We start from the raw sequence: 17,553 nt of genomic DNA, 5'->3' as shown, positions 1-17,553 counted from the left end.
AAGATGAAGTATAACCTACAAAGAAAAGATGCTGCAAGATGGGATATGGTGGACAGATGCTAATACTGTAAAGTTATGGTTATTTTAATTTTAAAACAATTTTTTAAATCTTTTTTATTAAAATTGTGACTTTTAATCTATTTACCCATTCAGGCAGATTTAAATTTTTGCTTTTTTAAGATGGTGTCAGAAGACATATTCCAACACTGGTATTTAACTGCAGGTGGTGCTACTGAGTAGTACTTTATTTCTTCATTAGGGATTTATGGTCCAATCATTTCTAATGTTTTAATGTCTCCTTTAAAGGCGATATGGAAACATAATGAATTAAAATAAAAGGAGGCATTTAGGGCTATTTTGTAAAAAGGAAACAAAACTGTTTTAACTCAGCCATCTATTGCAGAAACAGATGCCATGCCATCAACTCCTTTTGTTTTGGAGAGTTTTACAGGAATGACATCTGTTTGACAAGGGAATTTTGGTGCTACAGTGGTATCAAAATCAGTTCTTTCAGAAACATTGTAGAATCAGTTATGTTTTCTGGGGTATAATTTAATGAAACATTATGGTAAAACATTTCACTCTGCAGTTGTTTCGAACTTTAATTCTTGGGAAATCTAAAAAGGAAAGTCACCCCAATATGTTTTATTTCCCATAAACACTATGTACTACACTTGAGACATTTAAAGAATATCAATTTAAGTGAGCGGATGCAAGGAAGTACAGCTTATTACACTTTATCCCTAATTCTCCGGATGTGGCATCCGCCTTTTCATGGAACTCTAATTAAATCTTTTGATTCTAATATTCCTATTACCAGAAACCTGGCTGACTGGTACCTAACTAGTACATAAAAGGATCTTAAGTTTGTGTGTATTTTTAAATAATGCAGATGAAATCTGGCAGTCATACTTAGAGAAGAATAAGATCACAGCAGGAAAGCTCAGTTAAAGCTTGAGGAGGGGGCCTACCATCTGCAAGCTATGTTTGCTGGAGGTCAACTGGTACTGGGAGAGGGAGAGGCTTCTTTTCTATGCTGCAGTTTCTCTGGCTTGCTGATATATCACCTTCTGAGGTCTATGCTATAGCTTGGCTCTTATAGGACAGTGTAAATTTTAACTGTAATATCTACCTGCATAGCTTAAGTTGAGTCTTTACTATACAGCTCTTCTTACCTAGGACTTAGTAATAATTTATTGCATTTAGTGCTTGAAAATTTTTAGGAGCAAAGGTAACAATTACAGCCACAGTATAAAAATAGAAGATAATATATGTTTTAGTTCAGAAAATAACCCATGTGACAAGTAAGGGCATTTTTAACTACATATACTAGTCATTGCAGCTGTATTTAAAAATACACAGATACCTTCCTGAACACATTTTCCATCAGTTGTATCACTGGAAATTCTTGGCTCATTAGAAGCTGCTACTGACAAGGTGTCTGGAAGGCTGTGCTGTTCTCTCTCATGATTCCTCAGCTGACTCTAAAAAATTGGGAGAAATTAATATGTAGGTTTTCAATAAAAATACACAACCAATTTTTAGAAGGCTGTGGAAGAAAGGGTTAACTGCTTTCATGTCCTACTACTTAGAATGTATTATCAATATTTTATAATACAATCTGCTAAAAGAACACTTGATTGACACATTTCACAATTTACAGGAAGAATACATCGAAGAAGTCATAATCTCATCACAAAGGCAGGTCCTCTTTTCATACTCTCTGAAAGGAAGTTATCTCTTCTTAAGAGGTGTATACCCATGCCATATGCACACTGGCTGAACCACGCTGGAAGGCCCAGAGCGGGCAAGAGCAGAGTATTCAGGATAAATGCAACACTTCCACAAAAATAAATTCAATCAGTAACCACTGAACTTCATGCTAATTTCGTCTTTAAACATCAACTAGATGCATAAGAGGACCTATTAGAACTGCTCATCTGATGATATCCTCTTCTATTTCTACTCCACAAATCAAGAGTACAATAGCAGCAAAAGAAACCCCCAGAACTTGCCTTTATAGTCTATTTGGATACCCTCCTTGGAATTTCATAAGGGTAATCCAAGCAGCGGGGACTCTTGGTGTTTTTATTCTTGATTACCTTTTTTTTTTTAACACCACCACAAACTCTGGATGATCTGACAGAAAAAGTCTACATCCAATTGGCCAGTTAAGATATATTTTTACCATCTCTTACAAGATTGAAGTTCTAAACCAATGATTGATACAATGTATATTTCCTTTACAAAAAAATGAAAAACATTTTATACTAGCTGCTGCCTTTAAAATCAACAATAAGATGAAAATCAGACAGTATAAATAATCCTTGAAAGTTCCTTAAACTGCCCATTAAACACAGTATATGTGGCTTTATTTCTACTGTACGCTCTTTTAATAAGTCTAATATAGAGCACTTTCCCTTTTACAATGATATAAATCCTTTTTCACTGTAGAGCAACTAAAATGACTGACTTGAATTTGGGGGCCAGGTAAGATAAGAAAAAGACATTTTTGTGAGGATGATATGGTTAAGTAAGTCAAATGTGTATGTGGTGTCAATCTACTGTACACTGTACATTCCCCTGCAAATGAAAATCAACATTTTAAAAAGATAATGCACATTAAAATGCTAAAGTAGTAGGTATAAAGACTACTAAGGAGGCAGTAAGCTGGGGAAAGAATTCTGGAAAAGAAACTCTGAAGGTCTGGATTTCAGTCTCAACTTCAATACTAATCAGCTGGGATCTCCTGGGCAAATTTATCAAACTTTTCTGGAACTCATTTTCCTTTTCTATAAAATGAGGTAGCTGAACTAAATCAAGAAAGTTCCTTCCTTACTCTGGAATTCTAAAATTCTCTGCAAGAGTTCACTAACCAATGCTTACCTTATAATGAAAGGACTCTTCACACTGTTTACACTGGTATATTCTTGTTTTACAGTGGTTGATCATGTGGCTCTCCAAATCTTTGCTGTTGTCAGCTATGTGCTCACAAATAGGACACTGATATGGCTGTCTCTGTCGATGAACGCGTAGATGCTGCTTGATATAACCCTTGTTACCACTTGTGTAGTGACACAGGCGGCAACGGTAGGGCCGTTCAGCATTAGGGATATATTCTATCACATTGGTTCCCAATAAACTTGTATCACTGTTTGGTTGGCACTGGGCATTGTCCTGCAATTCTTTCAAAATGTCATCATCCGAAGCATTTTGATCTGTCCTTTCTCTCAATTTTTCAATTACAGTGAGTAGGGACATGCTGATGCCTGTCTTTACTTGTCCGTCTGACAATTCCTGTCTACCCTCTGGAAGTGCTACCAAGGTAGAGTTGCTTTGGTTAAAACTAGTTAAGCCATCTGAAGAGTTTTTAAGTGGTGACATCATTTTTGAATATGCTGCCAGTGGATTATCTACTTGCTTTTGTCCAGTATCTGGATCTAAGAGGTTTATATCCCCATAGTGTCCAAGATTGGCCCTTGTTAGTTCTGCAGCTCTTATAGGCATAGTGACGAGGGCTTCTGCAGCTAATGAGTGTAGTCGAAGGGACTCAGAATTTGTCCTTCTTCGGCCAGGTGGGGCATTTTCATCAGTAGCTAAGCCTTTACTTATTAACTCATTGTCTTTCTGTTCTGGATTGCTCCAGCCTATGATCAACCCCCCGATGTCAACGGTACATTTGTCAGCATGATAAATGTCATCAGTTTCACCACATCCAGTTTGGGCTTCTGTTGGGTTCAAGTTTTTCCCTTCTTCAATTTCAGCATTCATAAGGAAATGTTTCTGTGAAAGTGTTTCTTCAGCACTTGGTAAACGCTCCACTATCACATTAACATGCCCTTTTTTATTTGGGCTACTGCTGATGATTTTCTGTGCTGACGAAAGTAGGCTATCAGCAATCAGATTCTCCTCTGAATCAGAGATCACCTCTAGCATTTCTTCCTCGTTAGGGTCAAGGGTAACTGACTGACTTAGGTCTACTCCCCCTTCTGCACTGTGTTCTAAAGGAGATGAAGATGACAATGGTTCAGAGCTGCAAATCTGCACTTGTACTGATGGTCCATTGTGGATACTCAGTTCACTGTCTCCAATAGCAATTACTACTGCATCAACCCCACCAGGTGCAGTAGACACTGAAGAATCCAGTAAGCCGAGAGGCTCATTTTCATTTTCGAAGATTGGATAGGAGCAATCAACTTCCCCTGCATGTTTCCAAGCATGTGTTTTCAACATTCTCTGCTGGCCACAAGTATAACTACAAAACAAGCATCGATACATGCCATACTGTTCATATGCATACCATTTCCTCCTACCCATTTCAGTCACGGATGCAGTTTGGACAGTATGAGTTTGTGAACTGTCCACGTTTACTGGGATATCAGGAATGGTTTCATTATTTCTTTCAGTGGTTCTCGGACATAAGGAGTTGGAGGGGCTTATGCACTGCTGGGCTTTGGATTGGATGTGACTATTGGCATCGTTTTCGTGGTCATTTACCACGTGAGCTTCAAGTTCCTCTTGGCTTTTGGATGTAATATGGCACTCTGAGCACATTAATATTACTTCATTCTGCTGACCATGCTGCTTGATATGATCTTTCAACACAGAAAAAGAGGATGACAGAAACTTACAAAGGCTACACTGGTAAGACATAGCCTTCCCATCATTCTGAGCAAGAGTGTCAGGGGTAAAATTTACTTGTGACATCTCAGCTTTTCTAATATCAGCAGCAGGTGACTGGGTTACTTTTGCTGGAATCTCACAAAGTTCTTGGGTTTCAAGAGAGTGTGCTGTAGCACTTGAACGTGGGCGTTTTTTCCCAATCAGAAGACATTTTTGTGACTTTTCATGCTCCACTATCTTGCTTAACTTCTGGATAACATGGATTAAAGGATCTGCTTTAGCTTTTCTTTGCTCATCGATTTCTAATGAAGGAGTGATGACACCTTCAGCCGTCAGTATAGTTTCTTGTTCCCCTGTATCTGGCATCAACATGGCAATACTGCTGCTTTCTTCCATATCTGGAAGAATAACATACAAGAGTAAGAAATACCAGGTTACAGGATAAGTACAGGTTTGTAATTCAGGAAATACATGCCGATTTTAGTGTCTAAGGTAATATAAATATTTTCTAAGCTGGGAGCTCCACATCAATGTACCTGGCTGTCCCCAAAATAGAGTTAAAGTGCTTAGAATTCCACTTTGGAATGCAACCTCCTATCAAGTTTGATGATGGAGATCTTGTCATCCTTCACTTCTTCCTCTGGAAATTACTTTAACAATCTTTATTTCCTTCTTTCTTCACCATCTTTGCCTTCGACATCTATTTGGACCCAATCAGTATTTCTTCCCCTTATGCATAATGCCAAAAACAAAAACAGAGCCACTCTCAGTAACCTCAAGTTACTGTGAAACATCAGTCTGTGAAGTCACACAATTCCTGAGAAACTATTTCTTAAACCAAAATGTAATTATAGACTTTTCACTAAAAATCACAATTTTTTCCTTCCTAAACTTTTGAAATTGTGAAAACATCATCATGTAACTGACAATAAAGGACACAGTGAATTTTGAGAAGTACTATGCGAATGAAACTAAATAAAAGCAATAACCTAGTTCCTTCTTTTACTTCCTTTGATTTATCTTCCTGAAGATAAACCACAAACTATGCTGTGGTTTTTTTCTAGAGGTCGTATTAGTGGCCAACTATTACTCATACCCACATGTGTATTCTTTCCTGAAAGGGAAAGGGCCATCAGAGAAGGAAAAAGTTGATATTCCAGTTGTGCTTCAGGTCCAGAAATAAACAGTCCTTCAAAGGGGTTATCTGAGGGTCTTAATAATGCATTATGTCCTTGGAAGTCACTAAACATAAAATGCTCATAAATTTTTCTGCCTAAGTCTTGAATACTCTATATTTCCTGGCAGCACTTTCATTTCAAACATTTCCTTTGGCTTAAAGTGAGACTAATTTGTTGACTTGGATCACATTTTTAAGTTTAGGCTTTTTTCCAGCAACACGTTTTGTTTTTCCACATTTAGGTGCATTCTGGAATCTTACTCACAACACACAATAAATGCCAGCAAAATTTTTAGTGGCACTAGCTATAGACCAAAGACCATGCTATTCTTAAACTTTAGTACAGACTCTCAGTTCTTATTTTAGGTAATGAATCATGGCTCTTCTTCCCCACAGGGCTGAATCAACATATAAAGGCCATTCAGCCCCTTGCCAGAATCATATCTAACCCATCCCTCTAGACCTCCACCAGTGCTCTACCCAGTTCAGTGCCAGTTTGCCCATATCAACTTTGGCAGCAAATACAGCTTTTCCTCTTATTTTCTACTCTTTCTGGCACACCAGCTTTCTATATCTAGGTCCACATCAGGCAAAAATGCAAACATTTTACTCTTGGCTTTTTAAGTATTCCTTTTTCCCTCCTTGCTAATACTCTGTCCTATGAAATAAATCAGCTTTCTTCTCAGGGTCTGCTTCTTACCTACCTCACAGCAAGGAGTGCATTCCACCATGATTACAATACTGACAGTGACCCCTTTTCCCAAAGGCCAGTGGACTTTCAGCTACTCTCCCCACACCAACTCTCAAAGAATTAGTTTGTTTTCACCTTTCTCAGGTAGAAAGAACGAGCCTTTTTAGATTTCTACTCTCAACCTTAAGTTGCTAAAGAGGAGATAAATGGGGGAACAAGTTTATTGGGAAAAACCCTTTGTCACTTCCTAAATCACTTAGAATTGCACATTTTTAGGCCAAGGGGAATTTTGGCTCTTCATGTGACCACTGATTTACTTTTTGGGTCATTAATTTAAGGCTTTGTTTCTATCAATTCGATGTTTCACACAAATTAGTTACATAACACATCTAATAACAGGAATCCCCAAACATTCAGTATCTTGAACAAGATATGGCTCCCCACTATAGACCAAAGGTCTCCTCCCTTGAAATGTAACATTCTTGTACGCTGACTGATAATCAGGAGGTTAAGAGTGAATGTTTGCTCAACAGCCTTCACACACCCACAGGGTTGCAAAGGTGACTCATGTTATCTCTTTTCTACTTAATGACATAATAGGAGGGAGATAGAGCAATGCAAATTGCTCCCCCTGGATATTTCAGTGTGATCCTTGGGAAAAAAACAAAAGAAAAATGAAGAGAAGGAGGAATTCATTTTATCTCAAGAAAAAGACTAATACAAAAGAATCTGACAAAACACATTTTTAAAGCTATGTCTGCTCAGGCATTAGGAGCTAATGGAAATTTGCAGCAGATGCTCCAATTTTCCCTGAACATTTATGTAAGTATCTCATTTTAGATGCTGCATACATTTGGGGAAAAGTACAGTAATGGCAGCTATAAAACAGATATGACAACATAAAATACATCAGGAAACACCTGAGAAGCCACTTTGGGTCCACAAGCAAAATCAATACAGAAGTAAAACTCATTAAGACAAAAGTTGTTAAAAAAGGCTAAATAGCTCATAATAAAATATATACAGAGGGGATGTTAACTTACAGCCAACTCTCCAAATTCTGACAAAAAATTTTACTTAGACCATTCATACAATTGCATCTATAGCTCTCTATACTTACATCACTATCTACCCCTCTACATATAGAGCACAGCAAACAGTAAAGTTTATTGGAATAAAAAAGATGAAAATAAGAAGTATACATACAATCCCAGTGACAACAATGACTACAACAAGGATTATTTGAATACTATCCTTGGACTCTAAGAGATGGACGTAAACACAATCTAAAAAATTTACCTGGACAGTGTAGGGGTGAGGAAGGTGGGGATAAAGTAAAAATGACAATATCTGTGAATGAAGTTGTGTGATGAGTATCCAGAAGTTCATTATACTATTTTTTCCACTTGGTGAATGTCTACATTTTTCATAATAGAAAGTTACCAAAAGAAAAAAAAAAAAAAAGTGTTATGTGCAAAGCACAAAGTCACAGGAAAAATGGAACCATCTGACATTCATAGGACTCATAGTTTTAAATCGAACTGAGTGGCTAAGACAAATGCTGAAAAGCTAAAAGAATTAAGTAACAGCTTTTGAACAATGTAATAATATATAGGGTAAAACTGTCAGAGGGCAGCTGTTAATAGCCAAATCCTAACAGAGACTGAGGAGCTCCCTTGTGCTAGGAAGGTAAGAAAAGGCTTTTTGAAGAGGTAAGAGGTACACTGGCTCCCAAAGGATGGGCACTGTGACATATGTCATCCATTTGCTCTATATTCTCCTCTCCAATCTGCACTCTGTCCCAGGAGGGATTACATCATTAGGCTCACCTGCCCTCTGGTTTCTGGTTGAATTCTGTCAATAGAGAGTCATTACAAATCCAAGGGATATAGCAGAGTGACAACAGGATATTCACTGTCCTACTTCCCTGCCTCTAAGTTGTTTTGGATTATGTTCCTCAGCACAGTCACTTCTCTCCAGACAGGCTGTTCTATAAGACTTTGCTTCTGGTTCTGGGGCCTCTCCTTTCTGATGTTGCTAGGCTCCCAATAACTGTTTTATTCCTGTGCTCTGCCTACATAACTCCAACACTTTTATTAATAGTATCTTTGTAAATATACCCTCCTTGCATTAATCTAATTTAAATTTGCCATTTTATTCCTTGGAATATTGCTGATACAAGGGTAAGATTGACAAGAAAGGCAGCCATAACATTATTATATTTTTAGAAGTGAGAATAAGCATGCTATCTAGGGGTTAGCAAAAAGATCAAAATGGTTGGATAGGAAGGTTCACTCTGAGGACAGAATACTAGAGGCATAGCAAAATCCATTGCTTGTTTGAAATCATTAGAAATGACATTAGATCAAATATATCAAACTTACAAATAAACCAAAATTGCATCCCACACCAGAAAAGTTCTATAACCTTTTCTGCTGAGTCTCTTAAATCTTTCCTTGACAATAGTAAATTCTCAGAAGCTTAGAATTAATGCCTTACCCAAGAAAAGTTAAGAGCTAAGTTATTTCCTTATAATATGCTATCTGGTATATTTGTGTATCTAATTAGATCCTTTTAGTTATAGTAGTATGGTTATTGTAAGTGAAATCAAGTTGAACAATTCATGTGGGCCTGGAGAAAAGGCTGTAATTTTCTATGTATACATAAACAGTACAATATCATATAAAGAATCTTCTCTTTCAGACTAAGAATTTGTTCTTTTCCAACTAGAAAACAAATTGTGCAACAGAAATAGGCCAATTCCCCCCATTTTTTTTTTCAGAGTCTCATAATTTTAAAATACATTTATTTTGCTCCAATCAAAAGCAAATAGGGGACAGAAATTCATGGGTCCTTCCTCTATAGTGCCCTTAGTTAGCTGTGTGACCTCAGGCAAGTCACTATCTCTGTAGGTTTTGGATCATCCAGATATAAAACAAGAGGGTGGAGCTGGATAGACTTAGAGGTCCCTCAATTATAAACTGCTTTAAAGAGTTACCTGGAAACTGCTTATGCTTTATATAGGTTTACCTTTCTTATGTCAGCTATAATTTATATGACTTAAATCTCCTTAGCACAATGTAATTATTAATTGCCACTATGAAAAAAACTGAATATAAATATCACGAGTACATGAATTTCATAGTCTAGAATTTCTTAGCTGGCGGCCAGCCTGAGGGAATATTCTAATTTGGCAGCTGCAATTAAAGACATAAGGTCTAACTAACATTAACCAATATTCAGATTTACTCTGATTTGTTGAGTACCTATAAGGTGCCAAGCACAGTGCAGGGGACTATAAAAAAACGATTGAGGAACTCCTTGCCCTTGAGGTGCAAGTCTAGGGAGTCTATGTAGATTTTCTGTAACACTCATGTAATTTCTGGTCATACCAGCCTCTTTTTTTTTGGCAGATAAAGAACTTTACAGATGTAAAGTAGCACACTGTTTTAAGATATGGAATATAGCTGAACATGGTGGTACATGAGGCTGAGGAGGAGGATCAGAAGTTCAAAGCCAGCCTCAGAAACTTAGATCCTCTCAAAATAAAAAAAAAATATATATATTTAAAAAAATGGCTGGGGATGTGGCTTAGTGGTTAAGTACCTCTGGGTTCAACCCCTGGTGCCACCCCCCTCCTCCAAAGGGGGAAAAAAAAGGAAAGAAAGAAAGGTAGGTCTAGAACTCAGGCAGGACAATCTTATTCTAAATTCATGCTTTTCCTAACACAATAATTTTCCTCTCAATGCTCAGTGAGAACATAAAGGTATATTCATACTGAAGAGTAACAGCCCTTTACAGGTAGGCTGCAATTTGCTCCTCATAATTTTTTGGGATAGGCTAAGTAGTGTTACACAATTTTATAAATATCGAAACTCAATGAGATTTAAGTGACTTACCCAAGGTTACATGGCTGTTAAGCGGTAGAGCCAGTGTCTTTCAAATCAATTTCTGAAATTAATACAGTCCCTTGGATCAATCTTCAAAATCCAGCTGTGGCCAAGAATGAAAGTATACAGTATCAAACATTTCTTTTTTGGTGAAACAAAGTAATGATTAATGTGGGCAGTGAAAAATTTTCCAATACTCCATGTCAAAAAGAAATTTAGAAGAATGTTCATGCAATCTAATTATGTGGTACAAATTAACATAATTCAACAAGTACATGTGAGGATTTTTCAGAAGTTAGAAAAAAATAGTTCTGGAAACTTCTAATTGACTGTATATTTCCTTTTACCTCAGACTGTATGAAATGGACTCAATACACTGTTTGTCTTACTGACATCAGTATGGAGTAATACAATTCATATTGCTATTTTAACCTTAACCACAAATACAGTCTAAGAGATGTTTATGCAAATTGTACAAGCACAGTGGGCAGAATGGCAGTATGAAAAAATATGACACAGTGGCTTGACCTATATATGCCTTCTAATGTAATTTCCTGTCCTGGTCCTACATGTCTTGGCTATTGTTTCTTATGCTAGCTAGTATGAACCTAAAGGTCAAAGAATGATTATTGGTTTTATCTAGAAAATGACTAACTTATTGCTTATAGTTCAATAAAATAGTTCACTGCTCGGGAAGAAAACACGTTCCAGGCCTCCTCTGAAGTTAATTTTCAACCACTTACTGTGGTAAAGAAATGAAGGACCAGACTTTCTCCTTTAATCAATGACACAATCCATTCACCGAGTCAGAATGGAGTACTTAAGAAAGTACAAACTCAAGGAGGTGATAAATCCAGTAATTGCCTGATAAGAGCAATGTAGACTGATAGCGAATTTACAGTCCACTGCAGGAACTAAAAAAAAAGACAGCCTTCGGGTTGGGTGGGTTGACTGCCTAATTAATCATCCAGGTCTTCCACAAAAACCATACACTCCGAATGCCCCCAGGTCTTAAAAGGTGGACACTTTCCCCAATGATCTCTGGAGAGATCATTCCATTGAAATGAACGATGTTAAGTACGAAAGGCCAGAACTGCTGCTTTCTGTACTAGCTCTTATTGCACCATACAGGGCTGAGGCGATTGGGGTTGAGAAAAGTAATCAAGAGATGCGGCAAGAACAGTTGTTAGCTCCATCCTGACTGACTTAAGCGACATCACATTTGCACGGGGGAAGGGAGCAACGCCTCAGACAGGCCTGCCTGGGGGCGCCAAGCTGGAGACAGTATGCAGGAAGCGGCAGGTTCCCCCACCCCCAGTTGCAGGGCAAGGCCGGGTCTCCGCAGGCCTTGCTGTGAACGGCTCGGAGGACAGAAAGGGGACCTGGAACTTGGGCTATGTGGCAAGCACCGGGAAGGTGTCAGCCGGCTGAGGAGGAAGCGGACGCCGGTAGAGGCCTGAGGGAAGGATGCACATGGCCGGCGGCGGCGCTAACAGCGAGCGGAGGGGCGGCCCCGGGGCGCCGTACCTGCGGTTGGGCGGCGGCTGCTGCTTCCGCGAGCCTCTTTTGGCCGGCCAGGACCCTGCCGTGCCCTCGCTCGCGTCCTCGCCCACCTCTCTCCCGGCTCTTTTCCCTCTTTTCCCCCTCTTTCCCCCGCCTCATCCGGAGCTCCAAGATGGCGGCGCTGGGGCCAAATCACGTGAGCCGCGGGCAGGTCAGGTGACCCGAGTGGCGGGCGAGGGGGCGGGGCAACGACCAGGCCCCGCCCTCTGCCATCCGGGCCGCGGGGTCTGCGGAGGCTGGAGGGGCGCGAAGTACGTGTAGGACTGGTTTGCTGCTGTCTGCGGCTCCGCGGCGGGTTCCGCTGGCGTTGTCCGGTTCTTGTGTCCCCTGCCTTGCCCTGTCAGAGCCCTCTAGGTCTAGAAGTCGTCGCGTATTTACTTTGGAGCCTTCCCACGTCGCCTAGATCTACTATGTGCTAACTTTATCAGTCTACTTTCCCCGTAATTGGCATTCAACAGTGGGCATTGACATTCTTTTCATTCTTGTGTCTGTGAATTTGTGTTATTTCTTCTGATGGAGCTATACTTCTTGATGGAGCTAAACTATAGAGGTCCTGGCTGGGTCCATGGCTTTAATTCAGGTATGCCTGCTAAGGGACAAGGCTGACCCTGGGAAATCTATTTGCTTCAGAGAATTTTCAAGGGTTGTAGGATCGGAATTGATAAATTCTGACTCAGTAACACAACCTCAGCCCTCTGAGGGTTTGATAGTATTTGTCATTTGATCTGCTTCATGAAATACCATGGTATAAGCATCCCTGTTTTGGTTCCCCTGCTAACATGGAGACATAATGGGAGTGAAGCATTCCACCCAACTTCACCAAGAAACTAGGCAGCTTTGGTATATAAGGAGTTACACAGGCTGAATCCTTGAGTCTAGATTCAGCAAGTGGGCCACAAAGGAAAGGAAGTAAAACTGAAGATTCTGCTCATAGCAATGGACTGGACTTGTTAGGTGAGATGTCTTTTGGATACTTCCAGATATATTTAGAGGCTTTTACAAGCAGGATGGGCTGTCGAGTGAGTACACAGGGGGAAGACCCCAAATACACAATAAAATTTATATTCATTGTTAACTAGGTCAATAATTTAACTTACTGAATCCCGGGCTACAAATACACCTGAATTTGGGTGTTGGGAAACCCAACAAGTGAAAGAAAGTATATAAATCTTTATCTGAGGTTCCAGGGGTCATTTCTGGTATTCACCAGTTATTTTCCATTGTTTCTCTTCCAGCACATGGTTAGATGAACTTTCTGGTTCTCTTGTGTTTGAAGATATGACTCCTGACTCGTATGGACTAATGAATTGCTTGTGGAAGTGAGGGGTGTCACCTCCATACTGGAACTTTTAATTAATTTCTCTCTAGTTTGAAAATTGCCAAAGTCACTCTGTCAGCCTATATCTTAGAGTGATGGTGATGAGCTGAACTCCCTGCTGATCAATGATAGATACCTTGGGTAAGCAAGTCACTGAGGTTTTGGATCTATTTGTTACTGCAGCATGGCATAGCTATTGCTGGCATTCTGGAACTGGAAGAGGCAGAGCCATGGGAATAAAACATTACAGGCAGTAAGGAATGTTAATAGAAGAATTAGGAGCCAAGGTATAAGAAGCAGAAGCTGATAGAAAAACCTAGACAACTTCAAAAAGCCTCAGTATTTTTTTCCTGTAAAAGAACTCTTCAGAAAATCACAGTAAACATTTTTAAGTAAGAGCAATGAAGAGACATTCAGGTGTAGTTCAATTGAACTTGTGGACGTCTCATCTAAACTATTCTCAGCACCTTCCACCTGCCACAGAATGTTATTTATCATGATTTAATTAACCAATCATAGTAAGATTTAGTGTTATAGATAGGAAACTTGCTTACTCAGTTATCTAGCACCTATTCGGTGGAATCTGATTCTGTTTCCAGATGAGAGATGACCCAGATAACTGAATCCCTGTCTCCACACTCCTCATTATTCTACTTTGGGGCCATTAATTAGTTGATAAGGTTAAAGGTTTCACTTCTTCTACAAGTATCATGGGTCTGTATCTCCTAAAGTAGCCAGGGAGTCTGATAATACATAGTGCTTTACAACTTAAAACAGAGCACTGTTTAAATTTTGGGAACACTAAGGACAGGATGTTAAGTAAGTTGCAAGGTGATAACTGGCCATAAACTGAATGGGACATTAAACCAGTTGAAACTTGAGGGAGAGTTACCTGTTTCCAGCTCTGAAACTTATGAAGGACACCTTGTCTTCTGTGTAAGAAGATTAGATTTGATTTCATTTGAAGAGATTAATCATGTAAGTCTTTGGCATAGCACAGAAAATTGGATGAGACATGTAGCCTGTATTTCTTTTAGCAGTAATTTTTATCATGACCTTTAAAAAATACACTGCTTTAAAAAAAAAAAAAAAGGAAAGATGGCGGAAGGGTGAGAGGAGACAGGTGGACTGCTAAAAGGGAAAAGGACATAGTAGTGTGAGCTGAGAAGATAAACTGAAAAATTATTCAAGACTTTGCTATTTAGCTCTGTGGGGACTGTGAGCAGGTGGGTTCCATCTTTCTGATGTTTTCACCTTGCTTGTAAAACAAGAAGTTCCATTTATCCTTTTTTTTTTTTTAAATTCAAATGTCTTGTATATGGAAGTACAGAGTTTAATTATAGGAATTCTTTGGGTTCAAAATGGGACTTCAGCAGGCCATATAGCCCATCTGGTAGAATGCCTGCCTTGCATGCTCGAGGCCCAGGTTGAGTCCCCAGACTGTGGGATTGCGGAAACAACAAAATGGGACTTCATTATTAATAATAGCAAGACCTGATTTTATTAATGAATGAAAAGATTGCTTGATATAAGTCGGAGGACTTTAAGATTAAAAGACATGACATATTATTATATATACAGCTGTCAGAAATAACTTAACATTAACTCTGGATTCTATACACTTTGCATCCTGAATATACACCTAGAAATACTTCATAATTACAGTTCAGTTCTCAAGAATCATCATAAATTATCCGTCTGTCATTCATTCTCTGCTAAAAGCCACAGACCTACGTTATTTCAGCAGCCTATTGACATCTAAAATCCCCGGTGCTACGAGGCATACATACAAATTTATTTCTTATTGAAGGCCCAAATAGAAGAATATAGAGCAACACAGCAACCATCTATGACAAAGAATAAAAGGAGAAAGAGTAGAAAACTTGATTGCAAGAATTGGGGTTTGCTTTAGCAGATATGGATGGGTCTTGTGTAAATTTCAGCTCTGCTCTTTTGGGTCTAAGATGCTAACTGGTTTAGAAAAGGCCCACAAAAGAGCTTGGTTAGTCATATCAAGTACCGCAGCCCAGCAATCAAGGTCACAGTGAAATTCAGTCTGAAGTTCAAGCTTTGGGGCTGTCTTACATTCAGGACCTGGGCATGAGGACAAGAATCAATGGTGGTGACATCTAGTGGCCTATCTGGAATGTGCAGTCAAACCGCAAAGCACTCCAGGGGGAAGTGGGACATTGGCCTTGCCCAGCTAACCCAGGCTTGACCCTGGGGTCCCTGAATCAGTCTGAGTTTGGTTTCTGGCAAAGATTCCCTGAATGCATGTTGATTTATGGTTGAGATCCAGGAAATGCAGCAGCAGGCTGGGAGTGGAGGTGGAGAGGCTGCTTTTGGGGACGACAGGAGGCTCCTTTCAGTCTAGTCTGCATATGCCACAAACTTGTGCTGCAGCAAGCGTGGCTCAGCAGAGCTGCGCGATGAAGCAGGGAGCTTGCCTCCGCCAGACTGTCTCTCTGCTTCAACGCAGACTGGTTATTGGAACGCGCAGGCAATTTTCAGTCGTCTTTGTCAATAAAACCAGTCTCTTCTCTGCAAGGGGAATGAAAATGAGATCCGGAGGCTTCCAAAGGGCTCTCTTCTTTTGCCACTTTATCTGCCCAAGATCCAGGTAGTAGCTCAGCTGGGATGGGTGGTAGCTATTTGCTATGTCCCAAACCCTGTTGACAGGTAATACCCCCTGCTTCTGAACAAGACAATCTGATTGTAATAGGATACTGTTAACTTCTCCCTGGAGAAGAAGCAGTTTCCTTAAAGCAGCGATCTTTATTGATGAGAAGGTCCAAGGAAGAAAATGAAAAGAAGAAGAAGATGATGAAGAAAGACACTAAGAGCAGAAGTAACTGCTAATCAAACCCAGAGAGCCTACCTAAAGGGTAACCACGTAGCTTAAAAATATGTCATTTGTTATTTTGACATCTCATCTTGAGGTGATAGACGAGGAGGAGCCGCTCGAATCATTGTCAGTTGGCCAAGAGTACCACTTCTTGCTTTTAAAGGCGTTAGGAAATGGATAGATAAGAAGAGAGAGCAAGTAGTCTTGGGAGGTAGAGGACCTTCTCTGGTCTTCCAGCTTTGAGCCTCTTACATACGATGGGAGAGACAGCACAGGGCACATGGTACAGTACTTGACCTCTGGGGATGCTGCTTTTACTGAGAAAGAGACACAAATGAGAAAGAGAAAAAGCAAGTGAGATGCGTGTAGTACACACAGAAAGTCCCTGCTGCAATGCAAGCCCTTTTGGACCTCATTATAAGCCCCATCAAGCTACAAGGTGGGGGACCCTGCTGGGAGTGGCATTTGAGTGTCAGGTATGAGTAGGGCTGCGGAGTGCAAGGAAGCTTTATGGGCAGGTGTCCAGGCTCCTGTGTCATCTACACCACTTGTGCCTGCCCTTTTCTTTCTTCTCACACCTTTGGCTCACGTGCAGGGAGACACTGATGGTCAGCCAATGGTGGGAAGAAGACTGAGAAAAGCTCAAGAACGGGTTAGCTTGGGAGAAAAGGGACCAATAAGAATGGAGGTGTGAAGTGAGAGTGGACACAGGGCACCTGTCTGGATAGTGAAGACCCTTCTGGGTTTGGAGTGGGGAGCAGAGAGAGCTGCAGCCGGAAGGGCATGTTCTGGGGCTGGACCAGGAGAGCTGGTCCAGGAGCTGGGGCTGGACCAGGCAGAGACAGGCAGTGAGCTCCACGGAGGGCCGTGCTGGTGGAGGGCCCTGTGCAAGGGGCTCTACTTGCGTTATTTCACGCATCTTGGTGCACTTAGCTCCACTCTCGTTCATTACCAATACAATCACTGCATTAGCATTTGTACCCTGGTGGGAGCCAGGTCCCAGTAGGCCCAGGGAGCTTGTCAGTCTCATTCACTGATATTCCCCGTTGGTCTAGAACAGGACCTAGAATGTAGCTTCATTCAGTAAATACTTAGTGAGTGGATGAAAGGCTGGTTTCATTTAGCAGACAAGCTCCCAGGTATGTATTTAATTGGGAAACCTACTCAAAAGCAGTCTTTTGGAAAGATAGGGTATCACATGGAGGCCTGGGGGTTTGGGAAAGAGAATAAAAAAATGACAACCAGTTAGGAACCTGGAGTAGGCCTGAGAGAGGATCCAAGAATCCAGCCTGCTGACTGGTTTTCTCTCTGAGCTTCAAAATCTATTGGCACCCACTAGCTGTGTGACCTAGGATAAGTTACTTAACCTCTCTATGCCTCACTTCATCTGTAAAGTGGGGACAGCAATACTCATAGGGCTGTTGAAAGTTTGAAGGATACCATGTA

At 40.3% G+C, this 17,553-nt stretch overlaps 1 protein-coding gene across 3 annotated transcripts in view; it reads right to left on the bottom strand.

Annotated features, from left to right (window-relative positions):
- ZNF507 (zinc finger protein 507) overlaps positions 1 to 12,078 on the bottom strand; it is a 41,054-nt gene extending 28,976 nt beyond the window's left edge. The window contains exons 1-4 of one of the 3 annotated variants that reach the window (XM_079119901.1): positions 11,909 to 12,078; positions 10,391 to 10,484; positions 2,887 to 5,021; positions 1,367 to 1,484 (exon numbers count right to left, since the gene is read on the bottom strand). In XM_079119901.1, the coding sequence (XP_078976027.1) occupies positions 1,367 to 1,484; positions 2,887 to 5,019 (2,251 nt within the window). In that variant the 5' untranslated portion in view covers positions 5,020 to 5,021; positions 10,391 to 10,484; positions 11,909 to 12,078. The remainder of the gene's footprint in view (positions 1 to 1,366; positions 1,485 to 2,886; positions 5,022 to 10,390; positions 10,485 to 11,908) is intronic. The other 2 variants (XM_079119899.1, XM_079119900.1) reach the window with 2 other exon arrangements.
- Between the last annotated feature and the right edge of the window lie 5,475 nt (positions 12,079 to 17,553).

Source organism: Sciurus vulgaris (assembly GCF_902686455.1).
Source record: "Sciurus vulgaris genome assembly, chromosome: 17".
Classification (NCBI taxonomy): domain Eukaryota; kingdom Metazoa; phylum Chordata; class Mammalia; order Rodentia; family Sciuridae; genus Sciurus; species Sciurus vulgaris.
The sequence above is the reverse complement of the archived record's forward strand: the minus strand, read 5'-3'. Positions and strand labels throughout refer to the sequence as shown.